Source organism: Zootermopsis nevadensis, unplaced genomic scaffold (assembly GCF_977971745.1).
Source record: "Zootermopsis nevadensis isolate Lab colony 2312 unplaced genomic scaffold, Znev_1.0 Znev_ptg000010l, whole genome shotgun sequence".
Taxonomy (NCBI): Eukaryota; Metazoa; Arthropoda; class Insecta; order Blattodea; family Termopsidae; genus Zootermopsis; species Zootermopsis nevadensis.
In genome coordinates, this window is record NW_028259142.1 from 12,821,001 (window position 1) to 12,838,778 (window position 17,778).

Sequence of the window (17,778 nt, forward strand, 5' to 3'; positions counted from 1 at the left end):
CAACGTTTCAGAGGTCATACTGCCTCCATCATCAGGGCGATGAGTCTGAAGATTTCTGTCTTCTGGGTTGTTGCGCTGTGTAGTCTGGTCGATGTTTACCAACGTTTCGGAGGTCATACTGCCTCCATCATCAGGGCGATGAGTATGAAGATTTCTGTCTTCTGGGTTGTTGCGCTGTGTAGTCTGGTCGATGTTTACCAACGTTTCAGAGGTCATACTGCCTCCGTCATCAGGGCGATGAGTATGAAGATTTCTGTCTTCTGGGTTGTTGCGCTGTGTAGTCTGGTCGATGTTTACCAACGTTTCGGAGGTCATACTGCCTCCGTCATCAGGGCGAAGACAGAAATATTCAAGAAGTAAGTTGTTTCGTTGTTTTACCTCTACAGTTTATTTAAAGTGATATTTAAGAACGGGTACTTCAATTAGCATAATATATACACGAAATATGTGTGTATGTATCGTATGTATCGTTGTGTATTTTACTGAGTTTAGGCACTCGAAGGCATAAAGCCATTTAGACCTACCTGTTTATTCATCATTGTTAATATAGGTCTAACTTAAAGTGAAGTGACGAATCAGGCACGTCGTCTATCAATCTATTACTAATCAATGCCTCTAGTATGCGAAGAAGCAATATGCTTATGCTGTGTGGACTTCACTGCTAAGCGACACTAAGCGTAGAAGCTAATATCAGATAAGACGATGTTTTATGGGCATTTCGCTTTGGTTATGGACTACCGGAGACTCGACAGAACCAGGAAGCTGCAAGGATGTCTGCCATCATCTTCACTCACCTCTGTGCGCGGTATGTTGTAATTTGAAAATACGTATTCGCAGTTGAAAGCCACGTAGCACACTGAACAGCTTCATAGTGTCAGATTTACAATGAAATGAAACATTTTTTTCGAGTTTTCCAACAGGGCGGCATACTGACACTGAAATATAGTTACTATCTGTCACACACCAAATGATGAGTTTTCGTATAACCGTGTCTGTGCAAATATGTTGTATGCTTTTATTATATATATATATATATATATATATATATATATATATATATAAACAGCCACGGTGGTCTAGCGGTTAGAACGCCGGCCCTGTAATCCTGGAGTGTCGGGTTCGATTCCCGGCGGTGCCCGAATTTATAACTTGTGTTGGGCAAGGCCGTGGTCTAGGCAACACGGAGTTTTCCTCCGGGGGCTTCCCCGGTTTCTCCGTGGCATCCCAACAATTACTCCATTCACACTCACACAGAAGAAGGCAATGGCAAACCACTTCTGGATCATCTGCCAAGAACGTATATGAACAGGTCCCAGTCCGAGAAAAGGATGGAAGGATCCTGTTCATATGGACCTGTCGTCAGACAGAACACTAAATAAATAAAAAATATATACATGTATGCATATATGTATTTTATATGCAATGTTTTGTATTTCCTTTTTTATTTATTTATATTGTCTAATACTTTGTAACGTGCATTGCAGTTTACGCAAAAATTAACTCATTAATAAATATTTTAAGAACAGGTAACGTGATAGCGGTGATGTCCAAGTAACTAATTCGGTGAAGCAGTCATTACTTAAAACCTGGTGAAGCTTGTAAACGCTTTGTATGAAAACCGAAAGTTTATTGTAGTTTTTACAACACGCCACCCTAAGACACTCTTCTGGGCGAGATTATTCCAACCCACCCTCATATCCTATTTAGTGTAAGATCGTTTTTAATATTATCCTCCCATCTATGCTAGAATAACTCTGTTAATGTTTTAAGACTAAAGTACTTGTCTACCCCATGCATGCTAGATGCTTGTCTATCTATTATTCCTAACAGGCCTAATGGGTAGAGTTGGTGAGAAGTGTCAGTTATGAAGCTCCTTATTTTCTAATTGTTTTTTCCCTCGTTTTACTTTCTGCTTTGTAGATATTCGTATCAGAACGTTATTTTTGAACACATTTAGTTTGTTTTCCCGTATACTAAAAGACATGATTTATAACAACATTAATCAGTAAAGTTACGAGTCTGTGAATGACAAGAATAATATGGCAGTTAAATAGACATAAATAGCTACTGAGAAAGAAGTATTTATATTATAAACACAAAGAAATTTTAAAAATATCTGGGAGATAGCAACAGGGCTGAACAATACCGCAATGTTATTGACACTTTATTCAGAATGAATATAAACACATTTTAAATCAAAAATATTTCTGTACGAAAAGTGGCAAACGCTACAACACAGGAATATAATTATTTACATAATATCACCTTTAGGACGTTATTTTATTCCGTACGGTTCTGATGAATGTGTTGCATTTTTAATAGTAAGAAATGTACCTTGTTATGACGTCACATAGAATTGTCCCTTTTGAAATCGAAATGGCAGCCACTTAAGTGTAGACCTACACAATACTGTGGCGAGCAGGGGTAGAAAATGAGGTGAGAATCATAATAATCATAACAGAGAAGTGATAATCATTACCTCTGCAGGCGTCTGAATCAGAACCCCCCCCCCCCACTTATCATAACACCAACCTCCATTCAGTCATTATAACGTCTCTCCTTTCTTTTGTTGCAGTCGTAAGCTGCGGTCACGTGACGTGGAATGGCCGTTGCCGCTGGAAAGAAGTGTGTACTACCATGTGATTACCGGACGCCATGTCTGGACTAGTGACCTACAAGAAGCGAGCGGTGAAGATTCCGCCTAAAAAGTGTAAGAACAGACACACAATGAGGATTAACGAAACAGGAGGCACATGGGTAACGAATTTACAATTACAATTCAGTAAATGTTCCGTCAGAAACAATGCGGGAAATAAAACGAAGATAGCGTTTTCAAAAACGACTTTAGAGGTACGTGTTTGGTAATATGATGTCCGGCCAGTCTTGTCAGAGGTGAATTATTTCGAATATACTTTCTGAATAAAACACAACTACGTACAGTGTTTTGGTTATGTGCGAACTGTTGAGTTCAAGCAGGTTTAACCCCCCCCCCCTCCCCAAGTGTTATAATGAGGTGGCTACAACAACCGCTTGGTACTCGGGCTTCGGGCAGACGACCTGAAAAACGAACTCAACTGTCAAGATGAACAATGTCCTCTTTTTTTGTTTATTTTCAAGAAAGACCGCTCTAAACAAAGGCAACGAACAAGGAACTTGTGTCTGCAGTTACGTATTTATTGTGCAAAGTGCTTCAGAAAACAAAGGAGAAGGTACGCGGCTGATGTAATTCCGCACATTCCACTTAGAGAGAATTTTTGTTGATTTGGTTCCTGTAGAGGGCGTTTGTAACTGGAGGTGTTTTCATGGAAATAATTTCTAATTTCGCAAAGTAAATAAAAATCATATTTGTCCGCGTGACTAATCAACTCACCATCAATGCTTATAAGAGGGAGGGGGTAGACGTAACCCATTTCTTAATCTGGACACTAGATGGAAATAGTAGTTCTGGTTCGGCCGTTCTACCACCGAAAAACAAACAGCAGTTTCTGACTAACAGGCTGGCGAGTTTCAAAGTCGGTCTGGACTTCATGAGGGCAACAGAAATCTCATTCCTTCTTGGAATTGAACCAAGGCCTTTCAGTCGTAGCAAGTCAATTCACTGAGTTAACAATTCAGATTTTAGAAACGGTGTGTAAGTCAGTGTTGTTGTGTTACAGATTTGTATTCGCTGGGAGGGCAAGAACAATCTCGCGTTTTATGATCCAGACACGACAGAAACGAAGTTACTGATTTAATTCTTTTGGACTTGCCCATTCCATTGTCTGGTTTTTTTAGTTTCAGTATTCTAAAAAATGCTACTTTTCAAAGGATTGATCTTGTTTCGTATTTAGGTAAAAAATAGGAGGGAGAGAACTTCTATTGGATCCGGTAGTCCGAGATATTCCAGATATCAAAATTTCCGGGAATCGTACGTATCTATTTACGAAACATTTTGATAAACACAGGTCAGGCGAATTGGTACTCAGTAGGGTTAGGTGATGAGATCTTTTAATTTCCAAGGGGCTCGCGCATACACAAAATAAGCCCCTTCGAGGGACTTGGAAAAAGGTTGAGAAAATTCAGACATTAATTTGGGGGCCAAAACAAAAGAGATTTGTTTATATTTATAAGAGAGATTCTCTGCGTTTTGTTGTATACAGCAAACCTTTTGACTTCAATACGATTAAATCGCGGTGTTTCACTCTGAAGCGAAGTTACAGAATATGGTAGTTAAAAAGAAATAAATTTGTTTTGTCTCAACGAAAAAGAAAAAAAAGGCAGCCTTTCTCCAGGGAACACGTCCAGTTTATCAATTAACAATACCATTGTCCTTTAGAATTAAAACACGTGAACATTCTAAAGTTTTCAAACGACTTGAAAAGAATATTAAAAGTTTCCTTACACATAAAACATTCCAATAAGTACTGACTTGTAAATATGTATAGAATTATAATTAATTTGAAACTACTGATTCTTTTATGTACGAATGAACTGTCTGTGGAATGTAGTTTCCTGTGCTGTAATATAAACTCACTCTTTAACAAAACAGACATTTTGTGATTACGAAAATTTTGTGTCATTTTGTGTGAAGTTGGAAAGTTTATTGTAAAAAGAACATTTTTTTTATATTTGAAAGAGTCAACTCTGTCTTCTGTGTTTACATTCCGGGAAGTGTGCTATCTGCTTCTGTGCACGAGCGTAGTGTAACGTAAATATTATTATCCGGTTATATTTGCTTATATTGCTACCGACAAATTCGAAATTTTGTGTACGCATTCACACTGAAGTCTGTGAAAATAAGAATAAGTAGAGGAATTGTGCACAGTGTACGTAGTAATGCTTTATTACATCTGTACAACCTGAATTTATTTTGAAGGACGAAGAAAGTGACTGTGATGATGCGTTATCATATGACGAGATGCATTCAAGAAATGAGCTTAATACGTATTCTATATAAATATTATGAACACTATATTCCGCCATACTACACTTGTCCACTTTGTCTTGCTGTTATATCATACTAAGAAATGTTAGCTGAAGATTCCAGTCCTCGCCCATTTCATCGACTGCAGCGTAAAGTAACTCAATTTATGGAAGATTTACGAGGCGGTTGATTATGATCACATTTCATATAAATTTTTACCTCAGTTTAAACTATCTATAATTAAATTATCTGTGTGCCCCTTTCATACGAAATCCAACGTATTTCAACATACGATATTAATTTATGGTGGCATACACTTTATAATTTTAAATAGTTGGTATAAAATGTAAGGTGCTTATCGGTTTCTCTTACGAAAAATGAATTTATGAAAATATATGTTTATAGTTTCCTCGATGAAAAACATAGAATATATAACACAAATCATACAATTTAAACTGTTGTCTGTGAAAAAAGGGCGATTTGATTGTTTCGAATATGATGTATTGTAAACTCAGTCGATGTCATTGTGTAGGCGTGGCATTCAGGTTTTGAATGCAGTATTAACGCTTGCATTGCTTTGTGATCTTCTCGAATTAAAGCCATGTATCTAGTATATAACAAAGGGGTATGTTTTTTCTGTAGTTAAAAATAAATTCTGAAATTATCTTCTCTAATACATTTTATATTAAAATATCTCTACATAATGTATTTATTTTACACCGTAAATAACGTTCCTTTGACCTTTTGTTATAGGTCAGTGACGTGGTTTTTATTTAATTAATCTCCAGGAAACTGATCAATTCTCTCTTGATGTAAAATTAATGTTTGAATTTTTTATTATGGACTAGTGACATCACAATATCCACTTCAATAAATTTGTGAATTGTATGCAGGCGTCACAAAACGTGGACAAATATATATAATTATAAACAGATCGATATGTTTCGGGTGTGAGTATGACGCATTCCTTCTCAGTGTCCAGCAGACATTCGATTTTTTTTTCGTCACTTCTGTCCGTTAAAAATTATATATATAAAACTCTAGGAACACTGAAACGTGTGAACAGGTGTTAATTCACATATTTTTAATTTACTTGTTTAATAATGAATAAAATGTTAACCAAATATCCAGTTTATAATGAGAACTTGAAGATTGAAATGAACTTAAAAATATTTAAAATTTGTAATTTCATCAAATTAAAAACTCTTATCTCCAGAGTATTTAAATCCACGTTGTCACTTCATTACATAGGAAACAGGTTAAGTTCATGCACATATTTTCACTAGTTGAAATATGTAGTGTTCTTTTCATGCATTAGGTAATTTGTGGAAATTAATTGAAAACATAAAACTTACTTTGTATTTCGTAAAGTGTAATTTAAGTGTTTGGGCTTTAGACGCTTCTCACACGGAAGTTTGCTTTCTTGTTGAGTCGTCTTTGGTCAATTAAGACAGCCTCTGTATACAGTATTTTCGGGTTAATTGGGCCATCGGTTAATCGGGGTAGCCGATTACTTGGGACACATCTTAAAGAACAAATTTTTTTAACTCTTTACGTGGAACTTCGCTTAATTGGGGCAAAGTTTTCTATTCCCGATGTGTCCAAATCAATCGGAATCCACTGTATATACAGCTCGTCTGCAGCTATAGTTCCATAAAAGTTATTACAAAATTTTTCTGGAGTTCGTAATTATCTATTAATTTGTTATTCTTCACGGACTGAATTTACGCAATCTCGCACAATGTTATCGACTGAGTGAAATTTAGATATTAAATGTTTTATTCATGAAAAGTGTCCAGTTTCAATAATATTTGGTTCTGGTTAAAGAAAAGTATTGGGCCGAATATTCTGTATATTTCATGGTAATTTTAAAATAGTGTATTAACACACTAGACTTTAATTTCAATGCAGAATTTCTGTGTGCTTTTGTCGAATCATGTAAGCCCCGAGTCATTACATATCACAAGCCTGCTTCTTGCTGAATATGTGCGCGCACTATTGATCGCGTATGAAGTGTATCGCGGGACGCGTAGTAAAGTGTTTTGCAGCAGTATTACCGAGACTGTTGTAGGTTAAAAATAGGTTTTAACATTGCCAAAAATAACGCGAAAGAAAATTAACAGATATAAATAATTTCAGGATTTACTGCGGCCTAATGTGTAAGCATATTTTTTAAAAAAAATTTCCATATTTGAATTATCTAGCGTCAAATCCACGAACATATATTTGGCATAAATCATTATCTTCGAGAATGATATTTAAACAATAACTTTCAGGTTTTAATGAAGTTAATTTGGTTCCGTATCCCTGACATGTACTTATGGAACTTCAAACTATAATTGAGCCAATTCATTTATAAAGTTAAAACAAAAAGTGGTATATCAATTTGCCCTTGAAGCTACTTTTATTTGTTTACTTATTTTATAATAATACTATCTTGCAATTTATTTGTAATTTATAACAAATGATAGTGTTAGGAACAGCACAATTTTCCATAATTGTACATTATCTAAATTTAAGTTCATTATTAAATGCTAAATTAAGCGGTTAAATTAAAAAGAAATTCATATTTTTTATGATATGTACACAGAAGCTGATAATTTAGGAAATAGAAAGTGTTTATTAATTCCAAATTAACATTATTACATTTTGATTGAAGTCGGAAAATTCACACACGCCTGGAGCAATTCTTCTTAATATCCTATAGTAACATTATGTAACAGTATATTAAATCGCTCAGAAACCGGGTATATAAGCAAAATATCAACAACAAAAAATGAATGTATTCTTGTGTTTCCCAGAATTCAGTAAACTTCTACTTTCATTTACTTTTCGGAAGAGGTCCTGGTCTTACTTTTGTAAAGTAATCGGTAGGCTTTTTTTTAAAAAAGTGCCAAAAGGTATTCTTATAAATTAAAGCTGAAAAATTCTTTATTCCTCACTCTGTCTCAAATTCTGACTTATTTTGTTGTTTTAATTGTGAAAACGTGATAACAAAGTAAACTTTTGGCAGGAGTACGTTTCTAAACACTTTTTACAATTAATTTGTTTAATTGACAGTGAAGGAGGCTCAAGTGACTACCGTGATGAAATGTCCGAAAGGAGGAGGTAGTTGACATTGCAAAGATATTGTAGGTGTCTGATCATATAATGAAGTGATAAATTAGATTAAAAATAATATTTATATCACCTGATGAAATACTCTATGTAAAATCAATGATCAGCTATTAGATATCACTCGTGATTTCTGCATTAATTACTGATAACTAACTCAATGAAGCTGAACCCTCCTTGAGAAGTTCAACCACTCCCCGCCTTTTATGGAGGCGGAAGATTGTTATCGTGCTCACAAGAGCTCGCCACCTGTCCCTTTTATCATCTTTGCACACTATTTCATTAAGATCAATTTTAACAATATCCTTCCATCTATGCCCCATGATCATGATATTTTGTGGAGTTTACAAATTGTGGAACTTACCATTACGCGATTTCTCCCATAATCCTTCCCCTTCATATCCCCTGAATTCCTAATTAGCAAGAACATTAATAAATCGAGCCTTTTTTTAAAATTTATAAAAATAAAATTGGTATGATTGAGTGTTATATTTTAAAATAAATAATTTATTGCAGTTAGTTTGTGATCTCTACGTTTTTGCTTAGGATTTTCGCATGCTGAATATTACCACCCAGTGAGCTATACTTAATGATGTGTTTCGGTGCCTGGTCCTACAAAATACGGCAGAACTTTGATGTGCTTAAAGTACACGTGCAGATTAAATGTATGGCGTGTTTTATTAATTAGTTGACAAGTCTTATGGCTTCATATACATTATAGCGTGGTTATATTGTCACAGGCTTATATCCTTGACATCAGAATTCTGCCAGGTTTCGTATTTGTATAAAGAAGACTACAGTTTAATACAATATCAAACACTAGTCACTCATATTATTACATATTACGCAAGATTAACTTTGCCTTTTCATGAAAGTAAATTAATTATTATGTTGTGTAATGTTCTGGTGTAAAATAAATATACAGTTATTTCCTCTTCAGAAATACCCTGTTTCTTTCTTTAATGTACCCATGTTTCCTCAAATATGCAATAGGGAACTGAAAATTGGCAGGTCCCAACATGAATGTACGTGTATGTGTGTGTTACCTTTAACCATTTGCCAGCTCGTGTGACATAATTAAGTCATAAGGTAATTATTAAGAAATAGCCACTACTGCACCATAGTTATACCAAATTTTAAATTGAATAAAATGTAAATTTGAAGGTTTTCTTATTATGGTGCGTTATAATATGTTAATTTGTTCTTTCGAACTTCGTTCGTCGTCTAAATAATAAAACTACAACGTTCCGAAAGTTGGATTCTGCATTCGTCTTCAGGTAAAAAAGTTGGCTGGTCTGAGGATAGTTAACCACGTGAAGCAACAGATGGGAAGTTTGTCGTCATCCCCACTTCTTATCACATTTCGAACGTTCTAGAAATATAAATTTATATTTTAGACGGTGGACGAAGTCCAAAACAACTGTTATGTGTATTAGTTCAGAAAAAGAATCGATTGAGTGAAATCTAAAAATCTGAGCCTACTTTTGTCTTGATTCTTACTGTACCTAAGGCAGTAAATGAATAATTCATGTTTTAACTTCTGGAATTTACTTTTGTCCGCACTGTATCTGATCGTAAACAATGTTACGTATGTTAGTATTGTGTAAGATTTGAGGTTTTCACGGCGGTGAGTTTGAAGATTCCTGTCTTCTAGGTTGTTGCGCTGTGTAGTCTGGTCGATATTAACCAACGTTTCAGAGGTCATACTCCTCCGTCATCAGGGCGATGAGTATGAAGATTTCTGTCTTCTGGGTTGTTGCGCTGTGTAGTCTGGTCGATGTTTACCAACGTTTCGGAGTTCATACTGCCTCCGTCATCAGAGTATGAAGATTTCTCTCTTCTGGGTTGTTGTGCTGTGTAGTCTGGTCAATGTTTACCAACGTTTCGGAGGTCATACTGCCTCCGTCATCAGGGCGATGAAGATTTCTGTCTTCTGGGTTGTTGCGCTGTGTAGTTTGGTCGATGTTTACCAACGTTTCGGAGTTCATACTGCCTACGTTTCAGAGGTCATACTCCTCTGTCATCAGGGCGATGAGTATGAAGATTTCTGTCTTCTGGGTTGTTGCGCTGTGTAGTCTGGTCGATGTTAACCAACGTTTCAGAGGTCATACTGCCTCCGTCATCAGGGCGATGAGTATGAAGATTTCTGTCTTCTGGGTTGTTGCGCTGTGTAGTCTGGTCGATGTTTACCAACGTTTCGGAGTTCATACTGCCTCCGTAATCAGAGTATGAAGATTTCTGTCTTCTGGGTTGTTGCGCTGTGTAGTCTGGTCGATGTTAACCAACGTTTCAGAGGCCATACTTCCTCCGTCATCAGGGCGATGAGTATGAAGATTCTGTCTTCTGGGTTGTTGCGCTGTGTAGTCTGGTCAATGTTAATCAACGTTTCAGAGGTCATACTGCTTCCGTCATCAGGGCGATGAGTATGAAGATTTCCGTCTTCTGGGTTGTTGCGCTGTGTAGTCTGGTAGATGTTTACCAACGTTTCAGAGGTCATACTGCCTCCATCATCAGGGCGATGAGTATGAAGATTTCTCTCTTCTGGGTTGTTGCGCTGTGTAGTCTGGTCGATGTTAACCAACGTTTCAGAGGTCATACTGCCTCCATCATCAGGGGGATGAAGATTTCTGTCTTTGGGTTGTTGCGCCGTGTAGTCTGGTCGATGTTTACCAACGTTTCAGAGGTCATACTGCCTCAGTCATCAGGGCGATGAAAACATTACCAGACTACACAGCGCAACAACCTAGAAGATAGAAATCTTTATGTTAGTATTGTTTCCAGTTACTTAAAATTGTAAATAATCCGAAATTATTTATTGTATTTCTTCGTTGATGATTTTGATTTCCTGTCGCCTTCGTATAATATTTACTGTTAGTTTAGATTTTAAAAGACACCCGTATTAACATGAATATTTTATTTCCCGCTTATTCTGAATGTGTTGTTACTTTATAAAATATTTTTACGAACTGTGATATATATTATAAGAAACAGGAACTGTACGAATGAAAGTAATAACTAAATAACGAAAAATATGAGGACACTATGCATGCACACCACAACTGTACAAAATATAGGCCTTTTTTATGTGGCGAAGTTGTTAACTATATTCTATTATGCCACCATTCTGGAAAAAAATAGTTATGAAGCACTTAAATCGTGCGTACCCCTGTGTTGTGTTGTCCGTTGGTGGTACGTGTGCAGCTAACACACTGTGTGAAGTTGGTTAAGTGCTGATTATTGTATTAGTGTACGATTCGTTTGTAGGTAGGCCCATAGCACGTGGTTCACTGATCCATCAGTTTTTTTAAAAATGTTTCGTGTAAACTTACAACGTGAAATAAGTCTTCTATGTGCACGTGAATGCAATTATAGCCTATATAGTTAAAAGATTTTTTTAATGTCGGTGGACCCAGATGTTAACCCGTGTGTGAATACACGTGTACACTGTGTAAATGCAGCGAGTCATTATATAGTCTAGCGAGGAAACAAGCACCTAATAAACAAGTTGGACATGAGCTACCGGCAAGTTACACGTTGCGAGTACATTACAGTCTAAATCTCATGCCCACGCACTATGCTAGTTTAATAAAGCCATAACCAATGAGCAACAAAATTACCTGTTTCAACCTTGCTTTACGTTTAAATTCAGTAGTCTCAAAATCTCTCAGCCTGAAAAGGGAAAAGGTGATTTTTTCCAAAACATGTACTACTTTAATATTTTAACGTGATGTTAAGACATATTTGCGTGTATGCTAGACGAATGTTATTGTGAGAATGAGGACGTCAGCATTAATTAGGCCTACATTTATTCCGCTTACAGTATAAAAATCACATGAGTTTATGTCATATTTCAAGTTTTAGTCTGAAGATGGCTGCATTTTGGGTTATTGCACTGCGAATCTTTTTTTTTTACTATTAAAATTTGTGATTTGTCGTCGTCAAGAAATGACGTCATCGAACAATGTTAAGTTATATTTGTTTACTCGGCATTGTTGTACCAACACAACAAATGACTTGATAAACTGCTAGAGTAAGACACTAAACTAACCCCCCCCCCCCCCCGAAGTTTAGTGTCTAACTCAAGATTTTAAAACGCAACCAACCACCCCGAAGGGGGAGTTTGTTGCGTTTCTAAAGATTGATTAAACCCCCAAAGGGGGGGTTGGTTGCGTTTTGAAAACTTGACCAACCCACCTGAAGGGGGGTTGGTCAAGTGTTTTAGCCCCCCATTCGGGGGGGTTGGTTTAGTCTCTTACTCAAGATTTTAAAACGCAACCAACCACCCCGAAGGGGGGGTTTTTGCGTTTTAAAAGCTTGATTAAACCCCAAAGGGGGGTTGGTTGCGTCTTGTTTAGTCTCTTACACAAGATTTTAAAAACTTGACCAAACCCCCGAAGAGCTCCGAAAGGAGCGCTCTGCTCTAGTTATGGTAAAAAGTTTGCCGATGTTTCATACTTCTTTCTGGAATCTGCAAGCGAATTTATATTTTCATGTTTTACGAAGTTACTTTATTCACAGCTCCCTTCAACACCTGTAGACCTTTTTATCTGTCCACAACCTGAAAAAGATCCATGCTGTGGTAACAAAATTAATAAATGTTAACAAAATAACATTTTATTTTCAAGCTAAATATTTATTCATTTCATATTCTCCAAACTTATGTTGCACTGTACTTAGAAAATACAAATATTTGTTCGTATTCAGAACTGCCATTTAGGTTAGGTTTACTTTTTTAATTCTGAACGTAATAAGTACAGACAATATCAAAAAGAAACTAGTCAAACTTCTACTGTAATTCAACATTTGCACATTATCAGATATACAACAGAATATAGGTACATAAACATTAGGAGAGAAATTCCGTAATCAGACTGAAAGAGACAACAAAGAGATGGCATAAAATAAAATACAGTATCCGCTGAAATGTATTTATATAATGCAGAATTCCATTAAGTATTGCTGCTTTCACAAAACTGCGTGCCATACAAGTCAAATTATGTCTTTAAAAATACGAATTTCATAACATATACGCAGTATTTAAAAATGCCTATCAAATTACTTTTGGTCAGAATGTCAACAATTTCGTTATGAATGGTATTTTTAAATATTTAATAATACCAGGACCATGCGCAAGAACATAATAAATATCATATAACCTGTGAATATGTATTAAAAACAAAAATTAAAGATAATATTATCAACATAACCTCACATGTAATTTTAGGAAAAAGAAAAATTGCTTATTATAATCCATAATAAAATGAAAAAGTTTCTTAATTGAGACATGCCAATATATAATGCGTACCTACAATTACATTATTTAATGTTATATAAAGAAAGACACTGTTTGCTTAACATTTATTGATTTAGAACTGTGAAAATTGTAAAAAAAAAATTAAAAATAAATGAAAATCAGGTGCACTGACCCGATGATGGAAAACTTACGCTCCCATTAGAGTATTTTCCAAAAAGGATAAGTAGCATGATTCATTTTGTCTCCATCGCTCACAATATCATTCCTTTCGTGAACATAAACTGGACCGCCTGGGGCTGGGTTGAAGACGTGGCTGTGGTCATTTGTGTCGGTTTCTGCATTACCAGAGGCGCACGAGGATGAATTTACATCTGATGCTGGACCACATCTTATATTTGGCAAACATTTTCCAAGTGACAATTTCTGTTTACCTCCAACACGAACATTTATACCTGTTTTGTCATTGGGTGATGCTGAATTTTCTACAGGTTTAGAAGATCCTACGTATTCTTCAGGAGAGATATTTTGATTTCCTGTGCTTGCAAGTTCTGTTTTGATACCGCTTGTCATTGGAACACGTCCCCTTACAGCTCTACCAAACTTAAGCTTGTTAAAGTTTCTAAGAATCTGGTCGTAAGAAAATTTGGTCAGGCCAGCTGTTCCACATAACGGCATTTTTGTGTTTAGCTCGTCTTTATTAGTTTCGATGTAATCTGAGTTTAACATCTCGGTGTGAGCTACCCCGTTAAGACATACCTGCCTCTGTGGTCTGTAATCTATGCCTGAATAGTTCGGTAGTTGTGTATTTTGCATACCAAATACGGTATCAGAATTATTTCCTGAACCAGAAGCATTGCCACGAATGTAATTTCCTTTCCATTGTTGGTAAACTGTGTGTTGCTTTACCAGCTGAACACTATAATTTGTTATACGTCTTCCATTTTCCATTGTTGACGTAACTTCAGCTCCGGACGGAACCAGCTCTCTGTTAACATCAGCAGCTACAAGTGGCTTTGAATTGCCTCTGTAATTCTTTGTTGACGCAGAATCTGCTATCTGGATGTCAGGTGAGATGTTATTTGCATTGGGCCGGACTGATTCGACAAGTTGTATAGGATTGTCGGTATGCTGTGTACAAGAAAGAGGGATTGGACCTGTGCAGGAGTTGTCATAAATAAATTCATCAATTGCTCGTTCTAGACACCAAGTGTCAGAACTCTGCGAAGAAATGGTCCCATTATTGGCACTGCTCTGTTGTATTTGGTTATTTTGTTGTTGTGATGTTGGTATTTCCTGATTCATTTTGTCCAATCCTTCACAGGCTTGCTGATGCTAAATTTATTAGGCAAATAATTAATTGGGAATTAGTATGAGGATATGACAGCGAAGATAATTTAAGTGTACTAAAACTTTCAAAGACATTATAGAACTAAATTAATTTTAAAAACGTCGTAACACGAACAGAATACGGCATGAACTCTTATTTTGACATACGTAGAAAAAAAAGTAAGTTTAATGAGATTTTCATTTTAAAACAATTATCAAACTGTAAAATTCGAGATCTACAGGCTTGTCTCTCCAAAAGAAATTTCTGCTTAGTTGTACCCTTCTCTTTTTCGAAGCAACGAATAATTTGGAAGAAATATCTTATGACATACGTAGGGCAGTCAAGAAGTTCCCGGAATTCCCGTGCAGAAGGAGAATGAGAGATAAGATAGCGCACGCAGGTGTTGTGGTGGACAGCTGAGCATGTCTGCTCGCAGTGGCAACATAACCTAACAAGAGCTCCAAAATATTATGACGAAAACATTTCAAACAACAAAAGACGTAATATGTATGTTTAATATCGTTTTATGATGACTTATATTCAATCAATTTTGTTTCTATGTGAACTTTGCAACAATTATTCGATCAGAACTAAGCATAAAACACGTAACTGTTAAAAAGTAAAATTGCATCTTTTTATGGCTTAAAAATGCGAGGATTTAATATAAAACTGAATCAGGCTTTCGAGAATCAGTCTAAGTGTAAATTAGGTCATTATTCAAATGCAGGTATTACTGGTAAACATTGCGTAACCGTTGAAATAGAGAATTATTTTAAACTCATATTTGTAATATTATTGCCCAAGACGTCAGTTGGATATGTTATAAACAAAACAAGATAATATTTATCCTTTCACTCAAAGACGACCACTTGGATTTGGAATACAGGGGAAATGTACTATCCACCGACCAGGAGAAAATCCCTGCTAGGAATTCAATACACGCGCATTCGTTCCACAACCACTGAACGAACAACAGACAACAGGATTTCGTATGTTCTAATGGATACAGCTTTAAGATTATCTCACAGTGGCACAGCGATTTAATCTAGAATATTATCACAACACCACACAAAAGAATACACATGCAATAAAATCTTCTCGGGCAATCAACCGCGTTAACTGGTTACCGTAGTAAACCGACGTTTCGGGAACAAACTGTCCCCATCTTCAGGATTCTGATGTGCACTGATCCCGAGCAGGCATTTACACAGGCGACTTCCGAGGATCCAGTCACATCAAAATCCTGAAGATAGGGACAGTTTGTTCCCGAAACGTCGGTTTACTACGGTAACCAGTTAACGCGGTTGATTGCCCGAGAAGATTTTATTGATTGTACTGGCCGCGAAAGTCTCAAATCCAGTACAGATGCACTCACTACACACTACACTTAACTGCATGATGTTTTCAGTGTGTGTAGTAGTGTAAAAGTGTAGCGTGTCACACTTCCCACCAATAGCAGCCCTCTTGTCCACCTGGTAGTAAACATTCCCCCTGTACCGCCCCAGAAACGACTTCCCCTCGCAGGGATTTTCTTCCGGCCGGTGGATAGTATTATTCAATTCAATTCAATTTCGTGTAATAATATGATTTAATAAGACAAATACACAAAATGCCATTTGTTCACTTCTTTTTAAAACTAACCCGGCCTTACGGTTTCCAATACAAAAATTATTATTGCACGTAAATCTATCATAATCTAACCTAATTACGTCTAATTTTATAAAAAATGCACTCAGTTTCACTTTTCGTGTTTACTGCACAAAATTTTAAATCGAACATAATCTAGAGTAATCAATTTTATGTCTGTTTTCGAGCCAAAATAAAAAAAAATTCGAACAGAATTTTGGTCAACTTTAATATTTTCCCCCATAATTATGAATAACAAGTACCTATCACTATTTCGTGTGTTAGTGGCTTAAGTGGGGGGGAGCTTACCTTCATGGAAATGTGTGGTGTGGCCCATTCAACAATGATCTCCCTTCCCCACAGCTGGACTCTGTCGGGAATAAGGCGCCTTCTCGCCATAGCAGCTGCATGGTGGCTCTCATATTCTACAAGAGCGTACTGCCCACTTGTCTGAGGATGAACTGTATTGTCTGGTCCACAATCCGTGCTCTTGTACAGCCACAAATCCGAGAGCCCTTCCGTGAGACGACACAACACCTGCACGTTGAGACAATATACGTAATTATCTTAAACAATTTACGACATGGTATTAACACTTGATCGTTATAGAAATTTATTGAAGAGTGGTTTTATTTCTGAATGAGATACTTACAGATCTGATGTCGGTTATATTTTTATCGGTAGGAAGCCCCCAAATATAAAGCCTGCAGTTGTTTGCAGATTTAGCGACACCAATTCGCCATCCTTCCCTGATTTCATAGTTATTCAATTTCTTGACAGCAAAATCAGCAATTTCGGGTGACGAATACATCACAAAGCCAAATCCGCGGTTAGAACCGCTAAAGTCCATCATGAGTCTTAATTCATAGATCTCACCAACCACTTCGAAAGTGGGCACAAGTTCATCTTCGAAACAGTCACGAGGAATTTTTCCTACGAAAACTTCACTTCCCCTTGGTGGGGGTGGTCCTTCCCACTTAGGAGGTGGACCTCCATATCGACGCTGACCATTTATTTGCACCAACTGATATCCTGTTTTCTCCATTAATTTAACCAGACGTTCTGTAGTTTTTTTTAAACTAGAGTCAAAGACATGTTGTGATTTCCCCACTGATGCCGATCGATTTCCATTTCGACTTTTAGGTACAGGCTCCATTTTCTTCGTATTATTTATATCAATTAACTTATTCAAATCTTGATAATTATAGTACTTATTGAATTACTATGAAAGTTGTCTTGAAATAAGAATTGATATTTCACTTACAAACACAACCACTCCCTACAAAAGTTGAGCGATAACTGACTTACCGTTCCGAGGCGTCACTTTGTTTTCAGTTTCGAGTCCATTATTGTATAAAGTTGTTATTTGAATCTGGTCGCCTCCTGCTAGCGGCTGAGCAGAAACGCGCGGACGAATAGCTTTTTTTATAGTCTAGATATTTTGTTTTCAGAACATTAGCAGTTCAAATGTAACAATGCAAAGAAAACGTTCATAAATACGTAATCTAATGTCACGCTGTCACGTGCATTTTAGGCGAGTGTACAAGCAGTTGC

The 17,778-nt window shown here is 36.5% G+C and overlaps 2 protein-coding genes across 8 annotated transcripts in view; one reads left to right on the plus strand and one right to left on the minus strand.

Annotated features, from left to right (window-relative positions):
• The window catches only part of Toll-6 (Toll-like receptor 6), a 451,300-nt gene extending 442,340 nt beyond the window's left edge, over positions 1-8,960 (plus strand). For all 7 annotated transcript variants that reach the window (XR_015534547.1, XR_015534550.1, XR_015534549.1 and 4 more), the window contains one exon: positions 2,576-8,960. The gene's annotated coding sequence lies outside the window, so the exon portion shown is untranslated. The remainder of the gene's footprint in view (positions 1-2,575) is intronic.
• Positions 8,961-12,679: 3,719 nt separating this feature from the next.
• On the minus strand, positions 12,680-17,506 carry LOC110841466 (uncharacterized). The gene is made up of 3 exons (XM_022087041.2): positions 16,877-17,506; positions 16,534-16,761; positions 12,680-14,603 (listed from the first exon to the last, which is right to left on the minus strand). Exons 1-3 carry the CDS (start codon positions 17,378-17,380, stop codon positions 13,470-13,472), a joined length of 1,866 nt encoding a protein of 621 aa, XP_021942733.1. The 5' UTR covers positions 17,381-17,506; the 3' UTR covers positions 12,680-13,469.
• Between the last annotated feature and the right edge of the window lie 272 nt (positions 17,507-17,778).